Source organism: Halichoerus grypus, chromosome 14, assembly GCF_964656455.1.
Source record: "Halichoerus grypus chromosome 14, mHalGry1.hap1.1, whole genome shotgun sequence".
Classification (NCBI taxonomy): domain Eukaryota; kingdom Metazoa; phylum Chordata; class Mammalia; order Carnivora; family Phocidae; genus Halichoerus; species Halichoerus grypus.
The window spans coordinates 58,266,933-58,293,058 of record NC_135725.1 but is presented as its reverse complement, the minus strand read 5'-3'; the positions used below and the strand labels follow the sequence as shown (position 1 = coordinate 58,293,058).

The following is a 26,126-nucleotide window of genomic DNA, read 5'->3' as shown; positions in this document are numbered from 1 at the left end:
TAGCATTGCAATCTCTTTATTATGATTTCCACTGTGCCCAGCCTCTGGGAGCATCAGCTCCTTCAAGAGTGAAGGCTGAGCCATGGAGAGGAGCATGCAGCTGTACTGGTGGGAAGACAGAGCTTGGGGATGTTCCCCTCAGCTTACTGTCAAGTTACCTTCCGCAGAAAAGAACATAGGAAGGGCATGAGGGACCAGAGGGCACTGGATCTTCCACTTACTTGAGTGTTCTCAGAACTCCCCTCACAAGCCTATGTTTGACTGGGAGACAGATCACCAGCCATCTCTTAAAGGAGCATAAGTTTGAAGGCTCTTATTTCACATGGATATGGAAAGGCCTTGCTGCTTATACCGTGACATTCTCATCTATGGTCATGCCAACCCATGCTATAGAAATTGGAATGTGATTGGACTTCTTAGTCACTAGCCCAGACCAGATGTGACACACTGTCCACAATCTGGGTCATCAGGTCATGTGGCACAGAGGGAAGGTTTTCCTTAATGCTAGTTGGGTCTAGTGGAAATTCTGTTACCTGTTTATTTTCTTTCCTTTTAAGGTTGCCAAAAGCAGTGGCAGCAGGAAAGCAACAGCAGGGGAAATGCCCAGTCCTACCACATTCCAGGACTGAGCTATAGGGAACAGGTATGATGCATTAATATTTTCCATTCTTCATCCAGTTCTCTGTTGTCGGAGCTGCAGCCAGGGGCCTGGAGAGAGATCTGGGCAAATGCAAACTAAGTGGCACTGGGAAAGTAGCAATTTTATTCCACTATAAATTGAGGAGTGAAAAGGGGTTATGGTACTGGTGCTGCCAGGATATTGTTCTGACATCCAGTTGTTCTGTCTTTTAGTGCCAAGTATATACCTGCCTTTACTCTGCTAGTTTGAAGGGGTCATGCTTATAGGATCACTAGAGCCTGCTACCAGTCCTGCCTGGAGGTTATTCTTGGCTCTGGGGTGATCATGGCTAGCCTGAGGCCCTGCCATACAGCTTCTGCTGAGCTTCCTTCTTAGGGCTTCTTTGCACCACTCTTACTGAAGCCATGAGACCTGCAATGGTTGAGGTTGTGCTTCAGACTAAGGGGCCTAGGCACAATCCTGGGCTCATACCCCAGAGTTGCCCTCTTCCCAGGCAGTTTGATTCTGTACCTCCAATGTTAGTGATAGGAATAGGGTAACTCCCAGATCTGGCCACTCAAATAAGGCCAGGGTGACATCCCATAGGGAGCACCAGGGCTAAAAAGGCATGTCTGCCCTTTAGCCCCAGTCACTTGGGCTGAAGGTGGGAAGAGGTAATGTCCTCATGGCTTTGGCTGTTCTCAAAGGAAGAAAAGCACTTGAGAGTGGGTCAGTACCTGGGAGCAAGGGAACTGCTCCATCTCTGGGATCCAAAGGGGCCACTGCTCAAAAGCAGAGCCTACCTCTGTTGAGGAAGGCTGGTCACAGGAGAGGAAGCCACAGAGCAGACCTGGAGAGGTTATGTAGCCACAGCCAACTGCCTCAGCTTACTTTCTGTCCCTGCAGCTCCGCTGTGTCTGGATGACATCCAGATGCCCCTGTCTTTAAATCTGAGCATAGGGAAGAGGGGTGTTGGGTGAAAAATAGGCTTAGGGCAAGGAGTCTTCAGAGGAGCAACCCTAATCTCTGTTGATGGTGGGTGGAGTGGGTGGTGTTTGTAATAAGATTGATTTCAATTCTGGGTAGCCAAGAAGAAATGACTAGAACATTTTCTCAAACCCTTAGAGTCAGACACTGATTTTTGTACTTGGCAGAATTTCAGATAGTCACAGTGATGGAGAGGCTTGATGAAAAGGAAAGGGAATGGGCTTCACTTGGTTTATAAAAGTTTGAACATCTTCATATGTACTGCAGAGGGGCTCCATGGATTAGAACACTGCAGAGGGAGATCCCAGACAGGGGTGTTGGGGTGGGGCTTCTACAACTCTGGTCTGGGGGAGCAAGGGAATCTTTTCATTGGTAAAAAACTAGATGCCTAATGGAGAAGAGGCTAGTTGCTCCTCCAGGCTTTTCTGCGTCTTAGGATTCTTGTGGACTGGGAACTCTCTGCTGGGTCCCCTGGGCCCTCTGTAGCATGCCCCTACCAAGGACACTTGCTGTCTTGGAATAGGAAGAGGAATAGTCCCAAATGGGCCTGATCCTACCATGAAAGAAATACTGCTTTGCCAGGCCCTGAGATGCATCTGGCCCATGGTCTTTTACCACTCATCCACAGAAAGCTAGAAGCTGCAGCTCCAGAGAGGTAGGCATCACCTTATCTATGAAGGATCAGGGAACAAGATAGATTTCCAGTCCCTATTACTGATGATGAGGCAGGAGAAAAAAGCTGTTCAGACAAAGCCCAGAGCTTGTCTCTACTCAAAATGCCCTATCTGTGAGATCCAGCAGCCCAAGGCCATTGGCATACAAGGTGATTTACCAGGAGAAGAAGCAAGAGCCCCTGTGCTGAATGTGCTTTAATCTTTTTCAGTGTAAAACCCCAGGTCTGGCTGCTTCAGAGGCAGTCCTTGGACCCAAGAGTCATGTGCTTTCACTTTTGTTTTCATTCTGGCTAAACTGAATAACAGCCCCTCTTACTGATCAGTCTTGGGAATATGGCTAAGCAGTATTTACAAAAAGCTGTTTTTGTTTTGAAATGTTCAGGGCCATACACATGAACCCAGCCAGATTCATCTTCTGTCTGCTTCATTTTAGACCTGAATAATCCAACCCCCGAAGCTTCACAACCTGTTCTAGGTCAGGCAGTTTCTACAGAAGGTGTTGTTACCACAACCCTGGTTGCAGCTCCCCACTTTCCTCTGAGCATCTCAACACTGAGCTGTATGCTACTTCTTCTGTTAGCACCCAATTCAGTACAAGTGCCTTGAGCAATGGAGCTATATTAGCTTTAACATGACTGAACCAACCCCACTCTCTAGTATTCAGATTGGAAACAGAACCTGGATTCCAGGGCCAGGGCTGACCCACAACATGCAGTGACTTGAGAACTTAATGAGAACTTAGGGAGGACAGCTGGGACTTAGAGGCCAGGCTTGGTGGGGAAAGACATGTAGTGGGCAGCAGGGAGAAGCAGCAACTCAGGCCATATCTTAGTGAGGGGGAGAAGGATGAACCTTCTGTGAGGCTTTGCTGGGGCTTTCTCTGCTGAAGAGGTGAGATGCAAAAAAAAAAAAAAAAAGAGAGAGAGAGAGAGAGAGAAAGAGAGCTGAGATGCAAATCCTCTTCTTGGCTCCAGCTTGTCAGGGTGGTTGAAAGGAGTCCTTGCTGCTCTTTCTTGGGCTGTGGGAGGCTGGTTCTTGTTCTCCATACAATGGCAAGCTCTTCTAGGTCTACATTTGGGCTGAGGTGGAAAGATGGAAAATCATGAGCCTTCTCCTCTCATTTTCCATCCAAACCTTGTCCTCATTGGAGATCAGGCTTCAGGTCTCTGTGGTAGTTGACTTGGGTAAAGCATCTAATACAGAGGGCTGTGATTCCTGCCATCATACTTATTCCATTCAGGCCCTTTGGGCTCTGGCCCATGTGTTCCCATCTGTAAAACAGGGGCCAGGATGGCTCATCTTGGTTTTTGACTGTTCTGCTAAAGACTTTTGGACTTGAAAGATCTGGATGAGAGGTTCCTAGAATCCTGGGTTCCTGGGAGGAGCTGCCTTCCCTTCTTCTAATTAAGACTCACTCCATAGACTAGTTGCCTTCTCTGTCACTAGAAGTTAGAATTGAAATAAACAGTGGCTGAAGTGCAGTGGTGTTTTTCAGTAACTTTCCCACCCCAACATAACTGAGGGACAGAGCACATACCTACCAGAACAGTGGCTCACCACAGAAGGGATTTTCAACTGAGGAAGAGGGAGCCTATCAGCATCTCTAGGACAGCGTGTGAGTCTGATGCCCTATTATTAAGAATCACTTGGCCAGAGACTTGTCTATTGGAAATCAGAACTGGCCAATAGAAGGGGTGAATAGAGACCCCTCTCATCTACACCAGGAGCTTCACAAAGGAACTTTGGTCCTTTTTCAACCAAGAAGAACCAGGTCTCTGTAGGCATGGACAGCTAGGCATGTGTGTATGTGTGTGTGTGTGCACACATATGTGTGCAGTGGTAGGTCTAGTCTAGGATGTGAGGGCTGGGGGGTGGGTCCAAGAGTGGCTACTGCCACAGCTCCCAGGGCTTTTCCCTGCAGCAATGCATATACTGCCTCTGTTGTGAGGGGCGCAGTGATTTCAGTTCCATAAAGCTTAGTGGCAAATTGAGATGCTGGCAGTACTCCATCCCCACAAGTCTCAGTACCAGAGGATGGTGGGGGAAAGAGGGAAAGAGAAAAAGGAGAGGAGGGAGACCATTGTCTCTGAACTGAGCTTCTCTGCTCCATGCTATCCTGGGGGTTTCAGATGAATTGCTGCACTGTTGGGGCGAGCAGCCAAGATGTAGACAACATTCTCCCGCAGAAAGGTAGGCCAGTCCACAAATCTGGAGTGGGAGCAAAGAACAGGTTTGTGAGGTTGGCTGTAGAGCCTGGTTGCTCATGAGACCTGATCCCAGTGGCAGTATGGCTTAAGCCGGGCAAAGCTCAGGGAAGCCCTGGCTTTTGGCTGACATAGGTATGGCTGGCTGTGCTTCCATGCTGACAGTCCAGCCGGCTGACCCTATGGATCTTGGGTCAAATGGACATTTTTGGAGCCTGGTTTCTGGGATATGCACTTGCTGTTTGGGGTAGCAGTGGGCAATGCCCACTTGTGTGTGTTGAAGAGTCAGGAGTGCAGACAGCCCAGTGAGGGGATCCTACTCACCTGGGCTCCTGCTCTGTGGGCAGCAGAGCCTTGTCTTGACTCTTGCTGCTGCTGCTGGCTGGGCTGCTGTCTGCTATGGGACCCACGTGGCTGATGCTGTTGGACACAAGGATATGTGGTTAGGAGTGGGAAAATGAAAGGTCTGGTCCCTCCCAAACTCTGGGGAACCCATGGCTCGGATATGCATGTCCACACTTTTCTGACATGGGCGACAGTTTGGAGTAGAGGATGCCCTATGCCTTGAACAATAAGAGGCAGTGTCCTTTGTCTAATGCACAGGAAGATCCTCTCCTGTCTGTTGACAGAAGAAACCGAGAGCCCTTTCATACCAAGGGCCATTTGGCATGGAAAAAGGAGGAGGACATGTGAGTGGGGGCAGGGATTGGTAGGGAACAGACCTGACACTGCAGGAAGGAGCCTCTGCAAGGTGTTTGCAGAACCAAGAGTGCTGGGCTCCACGGCACTCTGCCTCACTGATAGTGCTCCCGCTGCCCCGGGCTAGGAAGGTGGCCCGGGCTCGCTCCCGCTCTTTCACTGTCAGAAGCCTTAACAGAGAGTTCTGAGGAAGAAGAGACAAGTTAAGATCTTGGAGGTGAAAATATTTTGTAAAATGTCAAGCTATAGAGAATCCTACCTCCATTACCATCTCTGCAGCCTCCCTTTGAAGCTGCCCAGAGCCTTTCTGGTAGCATTGACATTTGCATTTTGGTCCAGTGTAAATCAATCTTCCTTGAGCAGTTTCCCCAGCTTAGGCACTGGATCACCTGTCACTGGGTGGAATGTGAGCCCTTTCCTTCTATGGTCCTTGCTAAGACAGTACCTAGTGCTCCTCCAACCTGCCCAGCATGCTTCCTAGGTCTCTGCCACCCAGTATCCCATAGACATTCACCCCAGCTGGCCCTCACCTGGGGACGCAATTGCTGCAGAAGTAGGAGGGACTCATGGGACAAGAAGTCAGGCCACTCTATGTGTCCTCGATGTTCAGGGTCCAGGGCTGCAAACTGGCGGGCTGCCTGCTCCTCTTGCTCCTCGCTTAGAGCCCTGTCACTGTCCCCCCGCTTTGCTGCTTGGTGGCGGTAGCGCAGGTAGTCCTCCAGTGTCAGGGAGCAATCTGTGGGAGGCACCCCATACTAGCCAAGCCCACCCTTTCCTCAGCCTCTGGGGCACCTCCATTTACTTCTAGAGTACCCTCCAGAACCCCTACATCCATAGCTTTCATGGAGTCTTTGTCTCCCATAGCCAGGATAACTCAGGATGTGGTGGGTGGGGAAGATGGGCGGGTGTGTGGGTGCCCCTGCTGGCCAACAGCTTGGGAACAGGGACCTATTTACCCCTACTCTCCAAATTCCAGCATACTCCTTTTATGGTTTATCCTAGAAAGTACAGAGGAAAAATGTGCCAGCCGCTCTCCATCTGGCAGCACTGTCCAGCCTTACCAGGAATGACTTTACACTGCTGAAAGGTCTCTGTGAGGCTGTACATTTCCTCCTCAGTTAGCAGCAAGTTGAGATTATCCTGAAAAAAAAAAAAGAAAGATCTGAGTCAGTGGCGATATAGACCAGTAAGAAAGAAAGGCCAAGATCAAGAAGGATGGAAATTGTATTTCAACTTGAAGGCCATTCTGGGATCATCTAATCCCAGCCTCTAATCATAATCAGAGACTGAAGCCCCAGAAAGAGGAAAGGATTTGCTCAGAGTTGCCCAACTCTGGAGCAGAATCTTCTCCAGAAGCCAGGTATCCTGATTCTAGACCTGAGACCCTTTTACTGAACAGTAGTTTTAAAATTATTCTCTGAGGGGTGCCTGGGTGGCTCAGTCGTTAAGCGGCTGCCTGCAGCTCGGGTCATGATCCCAGGGTCCTGGGATCGAGCCCCGCATCAGGCTCCCTGCTCGGTGGGAAGCCTGCTTCTCCCTCTCCCACTTCCCCTGCTTGTGTTCCTGCTCTCGCTCTCTCTCTCTCTGTCAAATAAATAAATAAAATCTTTAAAAAAAATTATTCTGAGATACCTTAAGGAATCCTTGGAAGTGCCTTGGGAAGCTGCTGCAAGGGAAAAGGGGACTAATAAGTGGGCATGGTTGTGAATCCCCAGCTCCATCAACCACAGCAGCTTCATCTTTATTCATTTTATGTATTTGGCTTCTATGTTAGACTGTGCTCAAAGAGTATTTCAGTTAAAAAATAAGTTTAATTCTAACTCTGCTCCTAGTAGGCTGTATTATTTTAAATAATCCAGAATGGTTTTGAAAGAGATGCCATCATGACGAAGTTCCTAAAACCAAATGAGTTTTTTGTGGTGCCATAGAAATTTTAATTCCAAAACAGCAGTGATATGTTATTTTATTAATACTAACTTACAGTCTTATAGTCTTTAAGCTGTCAAAGATTCTTTCTAGTAGGTTATTTTCCTCTCTTAAAATACCAGCAAAGAAGAGGAGCAGACATTTCATGAGTATTCATTTGTAGATTTCATAAAGAACTCAATTCTTTCAATAACACTTATTGAGCACTTGGTATATGCTGGGCACAGTGGGGTGTAACACTATGAAATGTTCAGCGGGGCTGGAGTGTAGGGTGTGTGTGTATGTGTAGGGAGGGAGAGTAGAGAGGAATGACAAAAGATAAGGGAGAGGTAGGCAGAAGCCTGACTGTGAAGTGCCTCAAATGCCCATTAGTGAGCCCTTCAAATGGGCTTTTATTCTGAGGGCAAAGGGGAGTCACCAAATGTTTAAGTAGGGTCCACACCCAGCGTGGAGCCCAATGTGGGGCTTGAACTCATGACCCCTGAGATCATGACCTGAGCTGAGATCAAGAGTCGGACGCTTAACCGATTGAGCCACCCAGGTGGCTGACTGAATGGTTTTTAAGGGCATATGTAGTGCCGTGGTCAGATCTTTGCTGTGTGGAGAATGAATCAGAGGGGCAAAGTCTAGAGACATGGAGAACAGTTAGTTAGCTGTTGCTATAGTGCGGGTAAGAAAAGATGAATGGCTAACCTAAGACATGAGAATGGAAAAGAGAGGAGATTTGAGAGGTATTAATAGGTAGATCAGTAGGACCTGTTGACTTACTGGATGTGAGGGATGAAGGAGAGGAATGAGTTGGTATTGGTAACTGGAAGGGTGGTATTACTGTTCAGAGGTAAGAAATTTAGAGAGAACAGGTTTCTGGAAAAAGAGTTTCATTTTGGGGCATGGTGATGTGAAGCACCCGTGAGGCATCAAGATGGATGGAAATCCAAGAGACAAGAAATTTAGGTCTGGACACACAGGTTTGGGAATCATTTGTGTTTAGATGGTAGCTATAGTCACTGAAGTACATGAAATAACCCAGGGAGAGAGTGTGTGCAATGAGAAAAGAAGAGTGTTAACAACAGAACCCCAAGGAAGATCAGCATTTAGGACTGTGAGAAGAAATTAACTAAGGGCACTCAGAATGGTCAGAGAAGAAGGTAGGAGGAGAATCAGTAGGAACTAATGGAAGCCAAGAAAAGAGAGTTGCACAACGTAGAAGGTAATGTTAACAGTGGTGATACAACTATGATGGGACTTTACTGATTTTCTATTTTCTCTGGTTTCCTTATTTTACATAATAATTCTCATAACTACTTAAATCCCCCCCCAAAAAGAGGAGGCAATAAGGGAGTGCTAAATACCTCATAGGGGTCAAGTAAGAAAATGCTTGAGAAAAGGTCACTAGACTTAACAGTCAGGTCATTGGTGACTTTAGAAAGAACCAATCCAGCAGAATGACAGATGCAGAAGCTGAATTACAGGTGGTTGAGGAGCCACTAGGAGATGATGGAGTCTTTTCAAGAAGCCTGGCTGGGAAGTGAAGAAAGGGGAGGAGCTTGGAAGAAACCTTTGTAAAAAGTCCGGCAAGTGGTAGTAATGATGGTAGGACTGTGACAGAAAGCCAGGAAGGGTTAGGAAGGAGACACCTTCAACTGGGTCCCACAGCAGCAGCACACTGCAGGGCAGAGTTGCTGTGAGTGAAAAGGCTGGTGTTTGGAGGGGTGGTGACTAGAGAAGATGGTGTGTAGAGCAGGGTCTACTGTGACATACTTCAGCTGGGGAAAAGGTGTGTAAGTGGCTGGGAATAACTGTTCTATACTTGATTTTATAGACAAGCCATAGATAAAGTGATATTTGTTAGAAAGTTGCACATCTTTGCTTTCTTCTAGGCAGTAGGAAGAAGAGGGGGGAGTCTGCTGAGATGTTTCTTAGAAGATATCTGCAGGATAACAGACCAATAAAGCAAGACTTTTTTTTTTTTTTTTAGATTTTTATTTATTTGACAGAGAGAGACACAGCGAGAGAGGGAACACAAGCAGAGGGAGTGGGAGAGGGAGAAGGAGGCTTCCCGCAGAGCAGGAAGCCTGATGTGGGGCTCCATCCCAGGACCCTGGGATCATGACCTGAGCTGAAGGCAGACGCTTAACGACTGAGCCACCCAGGCGCCCCGAATAAAGCAAGACTTAAATTCTATTCAGATGTGCTGAGAAATGGATACGAATCTGGCTTTTGTCTTTTTAAAAGTTGGAAGGCAGGGTGCCTGGGTGGCTCAGTGGGTTAAGTGTCTGCCTTTGGCTCAGTCATGATCCCAGGGTCCTGGGACAGAGCCCCGCATCCAGCTCTCTGGGGAGTCTGCTTCTTCCTCTCCCTCTGCTGCTCCCCCTGCTTGTGCTCTCTGTCAAATAAATAAATAAAATCTCAAAAGAAAGTTGGAAGGCATTTATATATAATTTGCAAAGTTCTGAATCAACAGACCTTTGATATTTAATTTACATAATGATCACATTAGAGATGAAGTTCTTCATCCTAAGAGTTAGGTGGTAGGCCAAGTGATGATCTTAGGACTAAAAAGTGTTACTATGTTAGAACGTTTCCCTATTGGAAGCAAGCTGGTTAGGATGGTTTTTCAGATGAGTACAATGAATGACAACTAAAGACTATTAGAGAAAGCACTATTCCAAGCAGAATTACTATTGAGTAATTAGGCCTCATCCTAACCATTGATTCCTCTAGCTCAGTGTTTCTCAGTTGGGATGAGTTTTGTTCCCCTAGGACACACTGGGTAATATCTGGAGACATTTCTGGTTGTCACAACTGAGGGTGGGTGCTACTGACATCTAATGGGTTAGAGGCCAGGGATGTTGCTGAACATACTACATTGCACACATCCCCCACAAAAAAAATTACTGTGTCCAAAATGTCATAGTACTGAGGTAGAGAAAGCCTGACCAAGTTTGAGGATCCCAGTATCTACTATTGGAAAACTCTTTTAGGTCACTGCCTAGAAACCAGTGTTCTTAGACTGGGTCTCCAGAATAGTGCCAAGTTCCCTGTGGTGCTGCAGCCCATAGTTCCTGCAGTCCAGGCTTACACAGTAGTGGCAGCTCCAGCCAGTTTCTGTGTGGGCTGTCTCGGTCACCTCTGCTGCACTATCTCCTTGGATGTAGCCCATGCGGCGCAGGCAGCCATCATGGAAAACCCTGGTGCAGATCCTGCATGGGAAGAGGCTCTCAGCTGTCCAGACTTCACAGACATCACACATCTCATCGTTGACAACCTGGCAAAAAGAATAAATAGTGTATTCATTCCCAGTGTAGGCAGCAAGATCCTATGGCCACGAAACACAGAGTTACCCACATGGGGCTGAATATCCCTGGAGCAGCCCAGAGGAACAATTCCAACTGAAGCCTGTGTTAAGGTGATAGAGCTTTCTCTCTGGAAGACAAGAACCAGCAAGCTCTTCCATCTGCTCAGGTCTCTGTGACCATTTTTCTGAACAGGGATGCTACTAACATTTTTGGAAAAAAATAATCTGTTCTGAAAGACTGTCCCAGACATTGCAGGGCGCTTAGCACCCCTGGTTTTCTTGGCACCAAAAACCAGTAGCAACTCCAGTGATGATGACCTTCTTGAATGCCCACAAATTTCCAAATGCCTCCTACAGGGACTACTACTATCCCTTAGTGAGATGGATGGCAAAAGACCTGCCATGGTGTCATTCCTTATCACCCACTGTCTCTCTAGTCTTTCACTAAGACCAATCCAGGATGTAACATTTTTATTCTTGTAGAAGAAATTCAAAGATTGTTCTGGACTCAACTGCACCTTTCTGGAGTTTTTTCTTTTTGAGTCTCACTTTAACTGTACCCAGGCCTCCCTGATCCTCAGAAGGTCTAAGACTTGAGGACTGTGCCCTAACTGGGTACTCACAAGTTCTCTGGGCTCCAAGCAGATATCAGGAGGCTTGTCATCATCCAGCTTCCGGGTGGGGCGGATGAAGGCAGGGGGTGTGAAACGATTAGTCCTGTCAAACTCCTCCGGCTCCACTCCACGCCCATCTCGGAGCCTCTCCCAAGCTGCACGACTGACACTGCTCTCTTCTTGGAGCACTGGGGTACTTGCCTCTGCTCCTTTCTCCTCCTGTACCTCCTGGACAGAGCCCTCTACAGTGCCACGGCGGGACCCTGGAAGCTCACCAGTGCGTCGGATGGAAGGCCTGTCCCGTAGCCCATCCTTGAAGGCAGACACAGCCAGGCTCACCTTTTGCACCTGCTCCACTGTCTGCCGCTTGGACATCAACACCCCCATGGCTCTGTGAACAAAAAGCAGAGGGGCCCAGATTCAGCCAATGGCTGACCATGTCAAGCCAATCAATTTCAACCATTCATCTAAGTGGCAAGTATTATTAGATAGTTTTTCCCTCTTCTGGAACTCAGTGGCATGGTGGGATGGAGAAGCTCTTGTTAAAGAGTCAGAAGACCCTGGTTCTATTTCTGACTGGCCTTGTGATTTTGGTTTTCCTATTTGTAAAATGAGGGCTATCTGCTCAGTGCACTTCACAGGGCTGTCATGAGGATAACATTAGAAAATGTGCTTATTAAGTGCTTAGTAGACTGGAAAGTATTCTACAAATGTGAAATGGTATCTCTTTTATTTCTTGCTATCCCAAAGCTAATTAGGTCCAGGGGTCCCAGGCCTCTGGAGATAGTTGGAGACTTCAGAGCCTAAGTCTCTCCTCTGCCACATGAGATGACCCAAAGCTTAAAGCAAGACTACAGCAATATATTTCAGACTTCTGATTGAAGAAAATCTCCTCCAGTAAGTGCTGTGCACAGTGCATCCAGGGATAATCTGCATCAAATTCTCACTTTTTCAGTCAGAGTGAATGCACTCCTATTTTTAGGGGATTTCTGAATTAGATAAGAAACTACCAACCTAGCCACATGGTCAAGGTCACAAACACTCCTTTGCCCCCTCTAATTGGCTATGCTTCTTTGTGGGTCTGTTTGTCTTTCACAGACAACCTGCCATTTTTAAGTTCTAAAGTGCTTCTCAGACTTTTAAGCCTTCACTAATGTTATTCCCACATTTTCTCTTTTGATTTTCTGAGCTGTTCAATAAAACCTTTACAGGTTAAGAAGTAACATTATCCCTGCTCTTCCTCTGCAATACCAGGGTACAACACTGGAGAGTGAGGGCATGACATCGCATATTGCAAAGCTGGTTTGCTATTTCCTAACCTGAAGGGTCTTAGTGGAATTCAGCTGGGGAATGCGTGTTCTAAGTAAAGTGAAATGGAGAGTCCATTTTAGCCTTGCTCTCAATCCATTATAATCAAGGCTTATTGAACAGTACTATGTATAAGGTACTAACTACTCATCATAGGAAATAAAAGACAGGAGCTGAAATCAAGAGTCTGACTTAACCGACTGAGCCACCAAGGCGCCCCTCAGTGGACAATTAATAAATTGTGATTAAAAAATCCTTTTTGGGGGGCTCCTGGGTGGCTCAGTCAGTTAAGCAGCCGACTACTGCATCCTAATGTTTATAGTAGCTATGGCCACAATAGCCAAAATATGGAAAGAGCCCAGATGTCCATCAACAGATGAATGGATAAAGAAGATAAATAAGATGTAGAATATATATACAATGGCATATTACTCAGCCATCAAAAAGAATGAAATCTTGCCATTTGCAATGACGTGGATAGAACTAGAGGGTACTATGCTAAGCGAAATAAGTTAGTCAGAGAAAGACAAATACCATATGATTTCACTCATATGTGGAATTTTTTTTTTTTTTTTTAAAGATTTTATTTATTTATTTGACAGAGAGAGACACAGCGAGAGCAGGAACACAAGCAGGGGGAGTGGGAGAAGGAGAAGCAGGCCTCCCACCGAGCAGGCAGCCCGATGTGGGGCTCGATCCCAGGACCCTGGGATCATGACCTGAGCCGAAGGCAGACGCTTAACGACTGAGCCACCCAGGCGCCCCTGGAATTTTTTTTTTATTTAAAGATTTTATTTCTTTATTTGACACAGAGAGACAAACAGAGAGAAGGAACACAAGCAGGGGGAGTGGGAGAGGGAGAAGCAGGCTTCCCGCTGAGCAGGGAGCCTGATGCGGGGCTCGATCCCAGGACCCCGGGATCCTGACCCGAGCCGAAGGCAGACGCTTAATGACTGAGCCGCCCAGGCACCCCTCACATGTGGAATTTAAGAAACAAAACAGATGAACACAGGGGAAGGGAAGGAAAAATAAGATGAAAACAGAGAGGGAGGCAAACCATAAGAGACTCTTAAATATAGGAAACAAACTGACGGTTTCTTGAGGGGAGGTGGGGGGAATGGGGTAATTGGGTGATGAGCATTAAGGAGGGCACTTGATATAATGAGCACTGGGTGTTATATGCAACTGATGGATCACTAAATTCTACCCCTGAAACTAATACATTGTATGTTAACTAAATTGAATTTAAATTTTTAAAAAAGGAAAACAAAGTTCATGTGACCTAGCCTGTTGGGGTTGGGCCTAGGGGTAGAGAGGAGAGTGTGTGTATGTTAGAGATTTTGCTGAGACTATGGATCCAGACGATTCTTTCCTTTTTTCTTTTTAAAAATATTTTATTTATTTATTTGAGAGAGAGAAAGAGCGAGCACTAGCGGGAGGGTGGGGAGAGGCAAAGGGAGAGGAAGAAGCAGACTCCCCGCTGAGCAGGAAGCCCAGTGCATGGCTCCATCCCAGGATCCCGGGATCAAGACCTGAGCCAAAGGTAGACACTTAACTGAATGAACCACCCAGGCTACCCAAACGATCCAGAGGATTCTTGAAGAGGCTGAGTCTATAGTCTCCAGACACTGCCCACATGCCTCAAGAGCACCAGCTGTGCTCTATGGTTAGGTGGGAAAGCAAGTCCCCCACTTAGAGCAAAAGGAACAGGCATACCACACCGAGAGGGAGAATGTAAAACTGACACACAGCCCTTCACAACAGACCTCCTTCATGATCGATTATTTCCAAGGCTACAGGGTTTTCCTCAGAAAACTTTCATGGTATGTTTTTCAAAATTTTTGACTGTGACTCATAGTAAGAAATATTGTTTATGATGTGACCTTGTATATACATAGTTATAAACATGTGTCCATAGATCTAGAACTGAACCCAAAGTTTTGTGAACCAGTCCTCTTTTACTAAATGTTATGCTCCCTGATATTTTCTACTCTCTCTATTTAATTAAAACAATCCTGATAGTGACACTCTCAAATGATTTCATGACTTCCCAATGGGTCTGGACCTGAATTTGAAAAATATAGCCTTAGGATACTTTTACATTTTTTATTAGAGAACTACATTTTTTGTGTTTTGATTTAAGAATGGTTACTGCTAAAGGTAAGGACAGCATTGTGGAGTATAAGGTAAGCTTTCCCCTTGACTGCTGTGGTGCAAGAACAGAATTCTCAAGCTTGTCCTAAGAGTCTGTGGTTCTAAAACTGATGGTTACCAGAGGAGAGGTGGGTGGGGGCATGGGTGACATAGGTGATGGGGATTAAGGAGTGAACTTGTTGTGATGAGCACTGTGTGATGTATGGAATTGTTGAATCACTATATTGTACACCTGAACTAATATAACACTGTATGTTAACTATACTGGAATTAAAATGAAAAAAAAAGGGGGGCTATGATTCTAGCAGAGATGGACAGCTACTAATATACCTCTGACTGAAGAAGACCCTACTCTATATGAGAGACTGATCCTCTTTGACCTGTGCACAAATGTAAAAGAATATTTATTCATTTGTTTACAATGATAAGAAGGTGGAAATAATGTCAATAGGAGAATTATTAAATAACCTGTGAAATATTCATACCAAAAATAGAGAAAAAAACTGATTTAATCCACTAGGAACACAAAGATCAGAGCAATGAATGATTCTCATTGGCTGGATCCTGGAGCAGGTGGGGGAATACATATCTGAATTCCAGGAGGAGAGGACAAATAGTGGATTGAAAAAGCATATCAATTATAATATATATTTATATCTGTAAAGCAAATATTAAAAGTTATCACTTTTTTTTTTCTGGTAACATAGACTACAAAACAGCAGAGCTTGACAGTGTCCTCTTGGTTGCTGGGGAGATACAAAAGTACTAGCTCTCTAAATAGTTGGGGGAAGCCCCCTCCCAGAAGTTGTATTATAAATTTTAGGGAGTAGTTATAAGACATTCAAGTTTATCAGCAAGAAAGTATGGGTTGAAAAAAAAGTTGTGAAATGCTTATTTGGAGACCTAGAATAACCATACGAAATTCACTTTTTCAAGAATGATTCATTGAAGGAAAATCAATGGTATACATTTGGTTCTTACTGTCTTTTTCAGATAATATAATAAAAGTTCTCAACAAAGGCCAAAGAGGGAGGTTACTCTGTAGGTGAACTGAGTCATTAATACTGTATCAGTAAATTAACCACAGGCATCTCCCAATACATTGTAGTCCAGCTACAACCCATTAGTCTCTGTAAGGATAACAAGAATCACTATTAAGCTATCTGAATTGTTAATGATGTTACTGCAGTGGTTTGGGGAATTGATCTTTAAAGGAATTTTAATGAAGACTGAAGATGACATCCACCAGCAAAACAAACAAACATAAAAACAAATTAAAAACCACTTTCCATTCCTGACCACAGGATCCTGGAGTACTGCTACTGCTTTTACCTGAGATGGTTCAGGTTTCTAGGCCATTTTATGCTAACAAGGGCAGAAAATGTAGAGCAGAACCATCGAAAAGAAACCATCAAAATCCAAACAAGACCCCAAGTCATTGTGAATTGACATAGCTTTGATTTTGAGAGTAAACTGTGAGGACACAACAGCAGTGGGCTTCAAAGAATGAGGTTGAAACCCTTAGTGCTTAATGGAGAGGATCAAACCTGTATACAAGACACCTTGATTAAAAGCAAGTGTGCTGAAATATCCATGATGTGCACCTGGGTGTTTGAGAAATTAACAAAATGGGCTCTAATTTCAGAGAAACAAGTGGTAGTGATTAGTGACAGGTAAAAACAAATGCCTGGTGAGAAAAACCTGGCTTTTCCTGTGCTGGAAGAAGTCCTAGGAAGAAGAGTTAAAAGGAAATCAAGTTGTAAAGATCCCACAAATGATAGTTAATGATGACTTCTTTGGCTGGTGGGTGGAACTGGGTTTTCTGCCTCCCTAAAAAGGATGAAAGAAAGATAAAAAGACATTGTCTCAAGAATGATGTGACTGCCAGAGAATTTGTGGTATCTAAGGAAGGCTTGGAAAAAACCTCAGGAGGGCAGGAGCAGGTGGTGGTGAATTACAGAGGGACAAGGAGGTAGAATAGGGCTGTGTAGCTATATGATCTGGAGAAAATGAAAACAGATGACAAAAACAAAATCTTTCTCTGGGTAAGAAAAGTCTGTCTAAATGTATTTGTCAGGCAGTAAGACATATGTGGGCAGCTTGGAATGTGTGTGTGCAAGACACACCCATTCTTTGCAGAGCACATGCTTAGAACACAGAATATTTATAAGGGCAGAGTGGTGGGAGTAAGAGGAGGAAGGGTTGCTCCATAGTAGGAGCTGGTGGAAAAATAAGGAAGGAGAAGACAGCTAGGGAACCTCTTCCAAAGCTCTATAAAAATTTGTACCTAGGGGCACCTGGCTGGCTCTGTTGGAGCATATGGCTTTTGATCTCAGGGTTGTGAGTTCAAGCCCCATTTTGGGTGTACAGAGTACTTAAAAAAAAAAAGATTTGTAACTGTGAGAAGCCTGGGGAGCAGCCCTGATAATAGGCAGGAGTCTCCTCATTTGGCATGCTAAATGTAAAGTACATTTACTATACTTGCTTTTATCTGATTCTTTTAAAGAAATGTATTAATTTTGCATTCTGAAATTTACTGAATTCATTTATCAGTTCTAATAGATTTTTGGTGGAATTTTAGGGTTTTCTATATATAGTAACATGTCATCTGCAAATAGTGAAAGTTTTACTTCTTCTTTACCAATCTGGATGCCTTTTATTTATTTATTTTTAAAGATTTTACCCATTTATTTGTCAGAGAGAGAGAGAGAGAGAGAGCGAGAGCGTGAGCGCACAAGCAGGGGGAGCGGCAGGCAGAGGGAGAAGCAGGCTCCTGCTTGAGCAGGGAGCCCCATGTGGGACTCGATTCCAGGACTCCGGGATCATGACCTGAGCTGAAGGCACATGCTTAATCGACTGAACCACCCAGGCATCCTGCGTTTTATTTCTTTCATCTGATTCTTCATATAGGACTGGCAGCTGTTTGAAAAAGGCTCAAAAACATCTAAGGGGCGCCTGGGTGGCTCAGTCGTTAAGTGTCTGCCTTTGGCTCGGGTCATGATCCTGGGGTCCTGGGATTGAGCCCCGCATCGGGCTCCCTGCTCAGCGGGAAGCCTGCTTCTCCCTCTCCCATTCTCCCTGCTTGTGTTCCCTCTCTTGCTGCCTCTCTTTCTGTCAAATGAATAAATAAAATCTTAAAAAAAAAAACCCAAAACCCCCAAACATCTAAAAGTGATTGCTTGGAGGTTATGAAGGCTTTCCTAGGTGGGAACAAGGCAAAGAAAACCTATGAGTGGAGGGACAAGGGAAAAAAAACAGAGTGTGTTGAGCAGGTGGAAAAAGGAATCTCAGGTTTTCAGAGATATTAAGAAGGAGAAAAATTTAGATGGTTCCCACTGTCTTCCACAGAGCATGGGTTCTATAAATCTTTGTTGAATGAATGTTGCAGAGATGACTGGACAACATAAAAAGTTTGAGATCATGGTGTCAGTACCCTTTCTTTTCCTCAAAGTTGGCCAGAGAGACTAATCAAACTAAATCTTCAGAGCTCAGGTCTAAAAACTACAGAGTCACCAGCTCATCTCATCACATCCACTCCACTTCCCCAGAGGTAGAGCCTGAATGGTAGTTCAGGGCTAGCAGGGATGAGAACAGGTAACCATATAGTAGTTACAGGTGATTTCTTTGACCACAGGGGAGAGCTGCAAAATTTTGGAATTTAGCTAGTTTGTACAAGCACAGTAAGAGAGAATATTACCGCGGTCAATGGTCCCCTGCATTTATGCTGCGTCCTGTGGCACTGTGGCCTGGCTCACAGGAAGGATACTGCTCTAACGGCAGGTGTAGGAAGCTTGAAAATGTATCTCCTCCCTCCTGGGTTTGGGCTGGAGAAATTCAGCATGAGCAGCATCTGCATGTGAGGGTGAAAAATTTCAAGGTAGCTGACAACTGGTTCCAGGAAGCATGTGCCAAAAAGAGAGCCTCGGGGAAAGGTATGTACTTAACATAGAAGGTAACTAGCCACAAGGGTATGGAAAACCAGCAGAACCAGGGTCTAAGAAATGCAAAATGCATAGCACAGACTCTAAGCTCACTGTGGACATCAACATCAATCTCAAGATTTAAACAAAAGCCATCAAAAAGAGTTTTGCTTTAGGAATGCAGTGTCTCACGACATTGTTCTGGGAGCCCTGTTCATAGTCAGCCATTCTGTGGCCTAACAGTAGCTTACAGCTTTTAGTTTTCATGTCTGCAGACCCTGAAAGGGCCTACCTAGTACCTCTGTGTCTTCCTCCATTCACCCTATTTATCCAGCACAGCAGCATTGGCTTCAGTTAGCCCAGGGAGACAGCCACCCCCAACTACACAGGGCTCTTTTGGGGTTTCCAAGCTGCAGAAGGGCTAAACACTGAATAAAACTGTCTTCCTGAACTCTGCTCAAGAGAATAAGACATGACGGAGATCCTGTTTTTAATATTTACTGAAAGCCAACAAAGCTCTAATATACATGAGAATAAAATTATGGCATGATCTTTAGCCTCTGGGGGCTTGGGATGAGTCTTCATGAAAAGCTACAGTGCTGGCTTCCCACCGAAGCAGAGCAACAGTTAAGAAATAGCACACTATCAGTGATTGGGTGGTGTGACTGCACTTAGCAAGCAGAGCTTTTCAGCAAGATGGAGAGGCGCTCCTTGTTCTCTGCTGTGGGCCCCTGAAGCAGAGATTCAACCCCATTTAATAAACTTATTACACCTTAATTATCTTTATTTGTTTATTGATTCTATGAATATTTGCTGAGTGCAGCCTCCTATGTGTCAGGCACAAATCAGGCACTTAATAACTGTTGGTAGAATGAACAAATGGAATCTCACTCAGCCTGTGAGAATGCAGTGTATATGCATGTGTAGGGGGCACGAGTGTAGGATTTTTAAAAAAAGGTGTTGCTTGAGCTAAATTTTGAAATATGAGTGGGAGTTACCCGAGTGGCTAAGGAAAAAAAAAAAAGCATTCCAGGAAGAGGTAAAAGCACATGCCAAGGCATGTACTGCTATATGGGGACTCCATCATAGCTCAGATGGTATGAAGCCAGCCGGTTGCTGGATAGAAATAGACAAGGAAAACTGCCTTCATGTTATGAATCAGCCCAAAAAACTGGTTTGAGACAGTATGCTTAAAATATTTGTTTAGAAGGGAATATGTATTTGGATTTCAGGAGGTTAAAAAAAAAAAAAAACCCAGAGAATTGAATTTTCTGAGGCCGGGTAATAGGATAGCCCTGATTAAGTACCAGGGCTGACCAGTGAGCACACTGCTTGGCCTTTGGACCCAACAAGAAACTCCTCTCCATAGCCTAAGAGCTGGTAGGTGGTGACTATAGTGAATCACTGGGGCTTTCCCTCTGGGAGACCCATAAACTTGATTAAGAGACTCCAAAAAGAAAAAAAAATAGGAGAGAGAGAAAGTGATCCAGGCAGCCCATACACTGTTGTTTTAGTGAGAAGACCCCAGTAAGGTGAAACATTCCTCACAAATAGAAACATGTATGTAAAAGGGCTTTAACTACAACATGTTATCCAAATATAAGGTACTGTCATTATTATCATAAGAAGCTAAGAGTGTGACCAGTTCATTCAAAGCAAATGGACAAAAGTAATTTTGGCAGGGCAATGGCAGGGGGATTAACAGTGGAGCTGCCAGAGGGGGCACAGAACAGCAGCTGTATTTCAATGATGACTGGGAAAAGGCATACTTACTCTACATTGACTCCTATAGATACTCTGTAAAACTGTAATTTCCCCTTACTTTTCTCTATAGTAAATGATTAGAGAAATCCAGACTGATTCTATGTGAACTCCTCAAGGGCAAACAACTGTCGTATTTATCTAGCATAATGCCTGGCAAGTAGGTAGCACTTAGTAAGTATCTATGAGTCTTTGAGGGGATTGCTAGGAGGGGAGGAAGTTTGGAGAGGGATGTTATAATGGAAAAAATAATGTCTCCAGCTACAAATTGATGGTTTCTTGGTCCAAAGCTGGTAAGCAATTCCTGTCAGAACTTGGTCATTAAGATTGAGGGGTGGAGTGGATGATGATATTCCCATCAGAAATGAATAAATCAATTTGAGAAATGAAGATAGCAGAAATCAAGAGTACTGCTGGAGAAAAGCAGGTGGGACTAGAAGATAATAGATTCTGTAACTAAAGAGAAAGGAAACTATTTGCATAAATATGATCCACTTAGGAACAGGTGTACTGAAAAAAAGGGAGTGTGGGAAATGGGCTGGAGAAAGCCCTACTATTCATGTTTGAGGAAAAGGAAGCACTGTAAAAAATATTGCAAATGTAGGAGGAAGAAAACTAAGAATGTGATCAGAGAAGATGTGGAAGATTAAAGGCTAAAAAATCCTTAAGTAGGGCGCCTGGGTGGCTCAGTTGGTTAGGCGACTGCCTTCGGCTCAGGTCATGATCCTGGAGTCCCTGGATCGAGTCCCGCATCGGGCTCCCTGCTCGGCGGGGAGCCTGCTTCTCCCTATGACCCTCACCCCTCTCATGTGCTCTCTCTCTCTCTCTCATTCTCTCTGTCTCAAATAAATAAATAAAATCTTTAAAAAAAAAAAAAAAAATCCTTAAGTAAAACCCAGATATATCTGTGTACATGCAAGTGAAATTCTTTCCCCTTTTATTTTCCTTTGGAGAGAGCATTTTTTTGAGTAGATTAAGGCAACTATGTGACATCCTTCACATCCATTCTGGAATGATTTGACTTGTGTTGTGATTAGGGGAGAGTTAGACAGTATTCTTAAGATTTTTGTAATCTTTATGTTTACTGAAACCTGGACATCAAGGAGATGATACTCAAGGTCCAGTCTGTGGGGAGCACCTGAACCCATCTAGCAATTCTTCCAGGGACATGAGAGGGTGTGATACCAAGAGCCCTCAATGAAAAGACCCGTGTAGAAAAAGACCCCAAGGACATATTCTGAATTGGAGCAAAGATCATATTTGCAGGCTTACTCCTTCTGATTTTCTTAAAAAACGATAAAACTATAATATATAAAAAACTATATATATATATATATATATATATATATCTCCATATCCCTATTTATTTTGGTGTGTTAAGTTGATGAAAGGGGTTTGAACTGAAAGGGGATTATAAACAACTCTGTAATGGGGAGGTGATTAACCAATATAAACCTTTGTCAGAATTTACTCCACTGAGGGAGCTGTGCATGACGTGCCACACCCATGCTTCAGGCAGCCATTGAGTTAAATAGAAAAGCTAACAATTGGTAAATTAGGTTGTTTTGTTTTCTCACAAGCTTGATCTTTCCTAAGTAACCCCAGGAGCCCAGGGAAACTACTTCTATTATAGAAGGATGTCACTAGGTTTGGCTATGTGGAAGGATAAAAGGGGAACAGGAAAACTCAGAATGGTTCTCTGGTGAATTACATTGCTGACTTCCCTCACCACTCCATTTTTGGACAAGAAACCAGAATCTCTCCTTGGTCCCAAATTTGCACCTTGGCATTCAGGTGGAATGAAAGCACTACCACAGCCAAGGGGGTGAGATAAGGGTGCATCACTGTATCAGGTGAAGAACCCTTTGCCCTCCCCAGACAATGGACTTCCAATAAGCCTTCTTTGGTTCTGCACCTGTTCAGCCCTCCTCCTCATCATACAGAAGCACTTTTTGGAAAAACTCCTGCGTGTTATCTGTGGACCAGTGTCTATGGTGCAGTATTCAGATGGCCACAAAGACACTGTGAATCACGCTTCCTAAAAGTGACCCTGTCTCTCCCTCTGCTCCCTCAAGGATTCTGCAAGCTGGGAGGGTGGTCTTAAAAGACCATCTTCTGAAGTGTTCCTCTTGTTTCCCAGAGCAAGTCCTATCAAAGACCACACCCAAAGGCCTCTTCCAGACCCAATTAAGTCTGGAGACACCCAGAGGCATCATTACAGTGGGGTTGCCAGTGAAGGAAGCCACACCCTGAAATCTGGGGATTCAGTGGATATCAGTTCCTGCAGCAGTCTCATCCCCAATTAAACTGTCCTCATTCACTTATTTAATCATCACATTTACTAATCGTATACAAAGCCCTATGTTTAGTACCTTAACGCAACTTAACAAATATACATTCTTGCTTCTGCCTCTCCTTGATAATTTTTTTCCCAAATAAACTTCAAAAAACAGATTTCATGATTCCAAGCTTTGTGAACTTGGACAAACTGCTAAACTTCTCTGAGTCTAAAGTGCCTAATGTTTAAAAGGGATAATTTCATAATGCTGTTGTAAGGATTATATGAGATGTTAAATATCCCTGGCATGGTACTTGGCACATGGGTGCTCAATAATCCTACATATCCTTTTTTCCTTCCTTCAGAGGACTTTCTCTTCCAGGACCTGCCAGCATCAATTATTCCACCTGATCTTAACGGCTTGCTTGTGGATAGTCAAGCCCAGGGCCCCAAGTCTCCTATCTTTGCTTCAGAGGCCTCACTGGTCCTCCCTTCCCTTAACGCCCTTTGCTCTAACAGAAGTTCCTGCCTCCACAAAAATCCAGCTTGGAGACAACCTGGGCTACCACGGAGAATAAAATTTCTCATGGGGTGGGGGTTGGAATGGACAAAGGCAGCAGTCCCGCAGGGCCCCAGCCTCTCGACCACCTTGGAGGGACGCAATTTAGGGCACACTGAGCCCTAGAAAGGTCAAGGCCAAAGTCCTGTGGGCATATGGGGAGTGACTCCTGGCCTAGATCCCGTGGCAGGCTCCTCTCCTTCCTGTCAGAGGTTCCTTCCAGTCAGTTCTAGGGCACAGTCTAAAGTATTCCTTTATACAGGGGTCCTCTGTGGGGTCCATCTCCACCGCGCCGGCTCCCGAGGCTCCGCTATGTTCTCCAATGGTCTTCCACTGAGACAACACCAGAGACCACCCTTGCCCTCCGGTACTTATACAGACGGTCTCTCTGCGGGGACAGTGCCTCCACACTGCGCCTCCCCATGGCAGCAAATGCAGAGAGAGCCCTGGGAGTCTCCATTCACACAGGGGTCCTCCTTGGGGGCGGCTCCCCGCACCGCCTCCGGGACTCTCCCAAGGGGCAGAGGCAGGGACACTTGGGGGTTTATCCCCGTACTCAAGGACTCCCTTAGGGGCGGCTCCCACACAACACCTCAGAGTCCCCAAAGGGTTGTCCGAGGCCCGCAGACCCGTCCCTTAGGGTGCCTGCCGGGTCCCCGCCGCCCCCGCCCCCGCTTACCGGGACCGTCAGGGTGCGGGACGCGGGTCCGGGACTGGCGGACTCTACACCGCGAACCCCGCGCCGCCCATGGCCGCTCGGTAGCCGGCGTGCTGGGGCCGAGCGCCGGGAGCAGGCGGCGCGGGCGGAGCAGCAGGCTGAGGCGGCAGCGGCGGCGGCGCGCGCGCCCCAAGCACACCCACCCTCCCCACCCCCCGCCCCGCGCGGCTGCGGCGCGTGCGCCCGCGCGAGACGACCTCCGCGGGCCGGTGGGCGCGCGCCCCGCCCCGCCCTCCTGCGCCTCGCGGCGCGGCCCTCTGGGCTCAGCTGGCGACCTCGCGTGGCACTGAGGCGCTGAGGGACCGCAGGAGGGCGGCGGCCGGCTCCGACGACGTGTGGGTCCGGGAGGCAGTGGGCGCCCGGGACCAGCGCCCGGCTCTGCGGGGTCTGCCGGGTCTTCTCGGCGGTCGGGCCGCCAGCGACAAGGTCAGTGCCCGCCCGGAGGAGGCGTCCCGAGAGGGGGCTCCGCGGCGGCTCTCGGCTCCCGCCCGCCGAGGCGAAGCGTCCTGCCACGCGCACCTGCCTGGGGAGGTGAGAATGACTCATCCAAGCGGCCTCGGCCCGAGCCCTTCCCTCTCTCGCCAAACCCAGGTGCCCCGTCAAGGCCTCCGGGCGGACGACCCGCGCGTTAGGGCACTCACCTTCGCAGTACCCCACTGCGGAGTGTCCAAATGAGCCGTTGCAAAGTGCTCTGCTGGCCCAGCTGTTCCTGTGCGCTGTTTTCTGCGGTTATTGGTCCTCCATCTCCAGCAGCAAAGCTGTACCTTGATAGGACCCACTCTTTGCTGCTGCAGCCTCATCCCTCAGACTATCTGAATAGCCAGCATGTAAGGAGGCCAGCACATGCATTACACCAAGCTGCATCCTCTGAAGAGGGCAAGAAAAAGATCAAGTCATAAAGTACCTAACAACTAATTATAAAGAAATAACTGAAGATACGCAAATGAAAGAACCGTTTGTAATTTCGTTTACATTTTTAACATACCTTCATTTTCTTGTGCATTCAAATACATATCTCAAATACAGTTCACATCATCATTTTTTGAGCATCTAGTGTTTGTTACACACTGTACTAGGCGGGTAGTAGGGGATTAAAAAAAAGGAAACTCATTTTATCCTTAACATCATGGAACTTGCCAATAGGGAATATAAGATCAATATAGTACTACATGTTGCTATAACTTTTTTTTAAAAATTCAATTTAATTAACATATACTGTATTCATTTCTGAGGTAGAATTTAGTGATTCATCAGTTGAAGTGATGAGCGCTGGGTGTTGTATGCTATTACTTCTAAACAAAGTACCAGGTACTATTCTAAAAACTTTAAATATATTAAGTCATGAATTTTTATACCATTCCTTTGAGGAACTACATTTTGCTGGTGATGAAAATTAAGCGCAGGTCATGTAGCTAATATGTGGTGGAGGTGAGATTGAAATCCTTAAATTCTGACTTCAGACCCCAAGTTCCTATTTTACTGTACTGCCATTGAGAAAGAAAAGGATACTAACACTAATCTATGGAATTTTAAAATTAGTACTTATTTCTCAGGAACCACTATCTCTCCCTCCCTCCCCCCGCTTGTGAAAGTAACACAAAAGAGCAGACAGCTTTCTATTAGCCTGGAAGCCCCTAACCTTCTTAAGAATTACATCATATCAGCAGTTTCACAGATAGAATTCTCTGAACTGTTTTCAGTGTTTTATTTCCATCCTGTTTGACAGGATATATGGAAGAAAAGGCTATAATAATATCACCGTAGAAATCTCTGGTGGTTAATTCCTTCCTTCATTCAAAAAAAAAAAATGTGTATTGTCCACCTATAGTATGTCAGGCATTGTGCTGAGAACTAGAAGGGGTGCAAATAAGATTAAGACACAGTACTTTCCCTCAAGGAGTTGTAATCTCACAGAGGAAGCAAGCATTGACAGAGAACCATAATGTAAAACAGAAAATGAGTTTTGCTCAATAGAGGAATGAAATGCAATGGTAATTCCAAGGAGGAGAGAGACAGATTACTTCATGAAGGGAGGAGCTTGGGTTAAGGAAAACACATAATTGTCATTTAACTTATTGTTGATATTTAAGTACTATAAACAGTATGAGAATTTTTCAAATTCACTTATTTCTTAAAAATTACATGCAAAGTTCTTATGTTCAGAAAAGACAGCTTATTACTGTAAGGATTGTTTCGGGTATGGAGAGGTTAGTAAGTGCACACTTTTTGAAGATGGTTTACCTTATCTCTCCTAGTGAGGGGCACAGAATAGAATGATGATGCACAAGATAGGATTTCAAGGTTAAAGGAATAGCAAAAGAAGTAAGGTGGTTTGCATTTCCCTGATGATTAGTGATGTTAAACATCTTTTCATGTGTCTGTTGGCCTTCTGTATGTCTTCTTTGGA

The 26,126-nt window shown here is 45.4% G+C and overlaps 2 protein-coding genes across 9 annotated transcripts in view; one reads left to right on the top strand and one right to left on the bottom strand.

Annotated features, from left to right (window-relative positions):
* On the bottom strand, positions 1–24,610 carry PHF24 (PHD finger protein 24). 3 transcript variants are annotated; one of them, XM_036081337.2, is made up of 8 exons: positions 24,361–24,610; positions 11,031–11,412; positions 10,192–10,377; positions 6,245–6,323; positions 5,714–5,919; positions 5,207–5,367; positions 4,809–4,904; positions 1–4,488 (listed from the first exon to the last, which is right to left on the bottom strand). In XM_036081337.2, exons 2-8 carry the CDS (start codon positions 11,406–11,408, stop codon positions 4,392–4,394), a joined length of 1,203 nt encoding a protein of 400 aa, XP_035937230.1. In that variant the 5' UTR covers positions 11,409–11,412; positions 24,361–24,610; the 3' UTR covers positions 1–4,391. The 3 variants fall into 3 exon arrangements, with proteins under 3 accessions (XP_035937230.1, XP_035937229.1, XP_077917534.1); XM_036081336.2 differs by lacking the exon at positions 24,361–24,610 and adding an exon at positions 23,681–23,855; XM_078061408.1 differs by lacking the exon at positions 24,361–24,610 and having other exon boundaries at positions 10,192–10,312; positions 11,031–11,296.
* Positions 23,898–26,126, top strand: part of SPATA31F3 (SPATA31 subfamily F member 3) — a 172,870-nt gene continuing 170,641 nt past the window's right edge. For 5 of the 6 annotated variants that reach the window (XR_013443736.1, XM_078061411.1, XM_036081339.2 and 2 more), the window contains exon 1: positions 23,898–24,250. The gene's annotated coding sequence lies outside the window, so the exon portion shown is untranslated. The remainder of the gene's footprint in view (positions 24,251–26,126) is intronic. The other variant, XR_013443735.1, reaches the window with a different exon arrangement.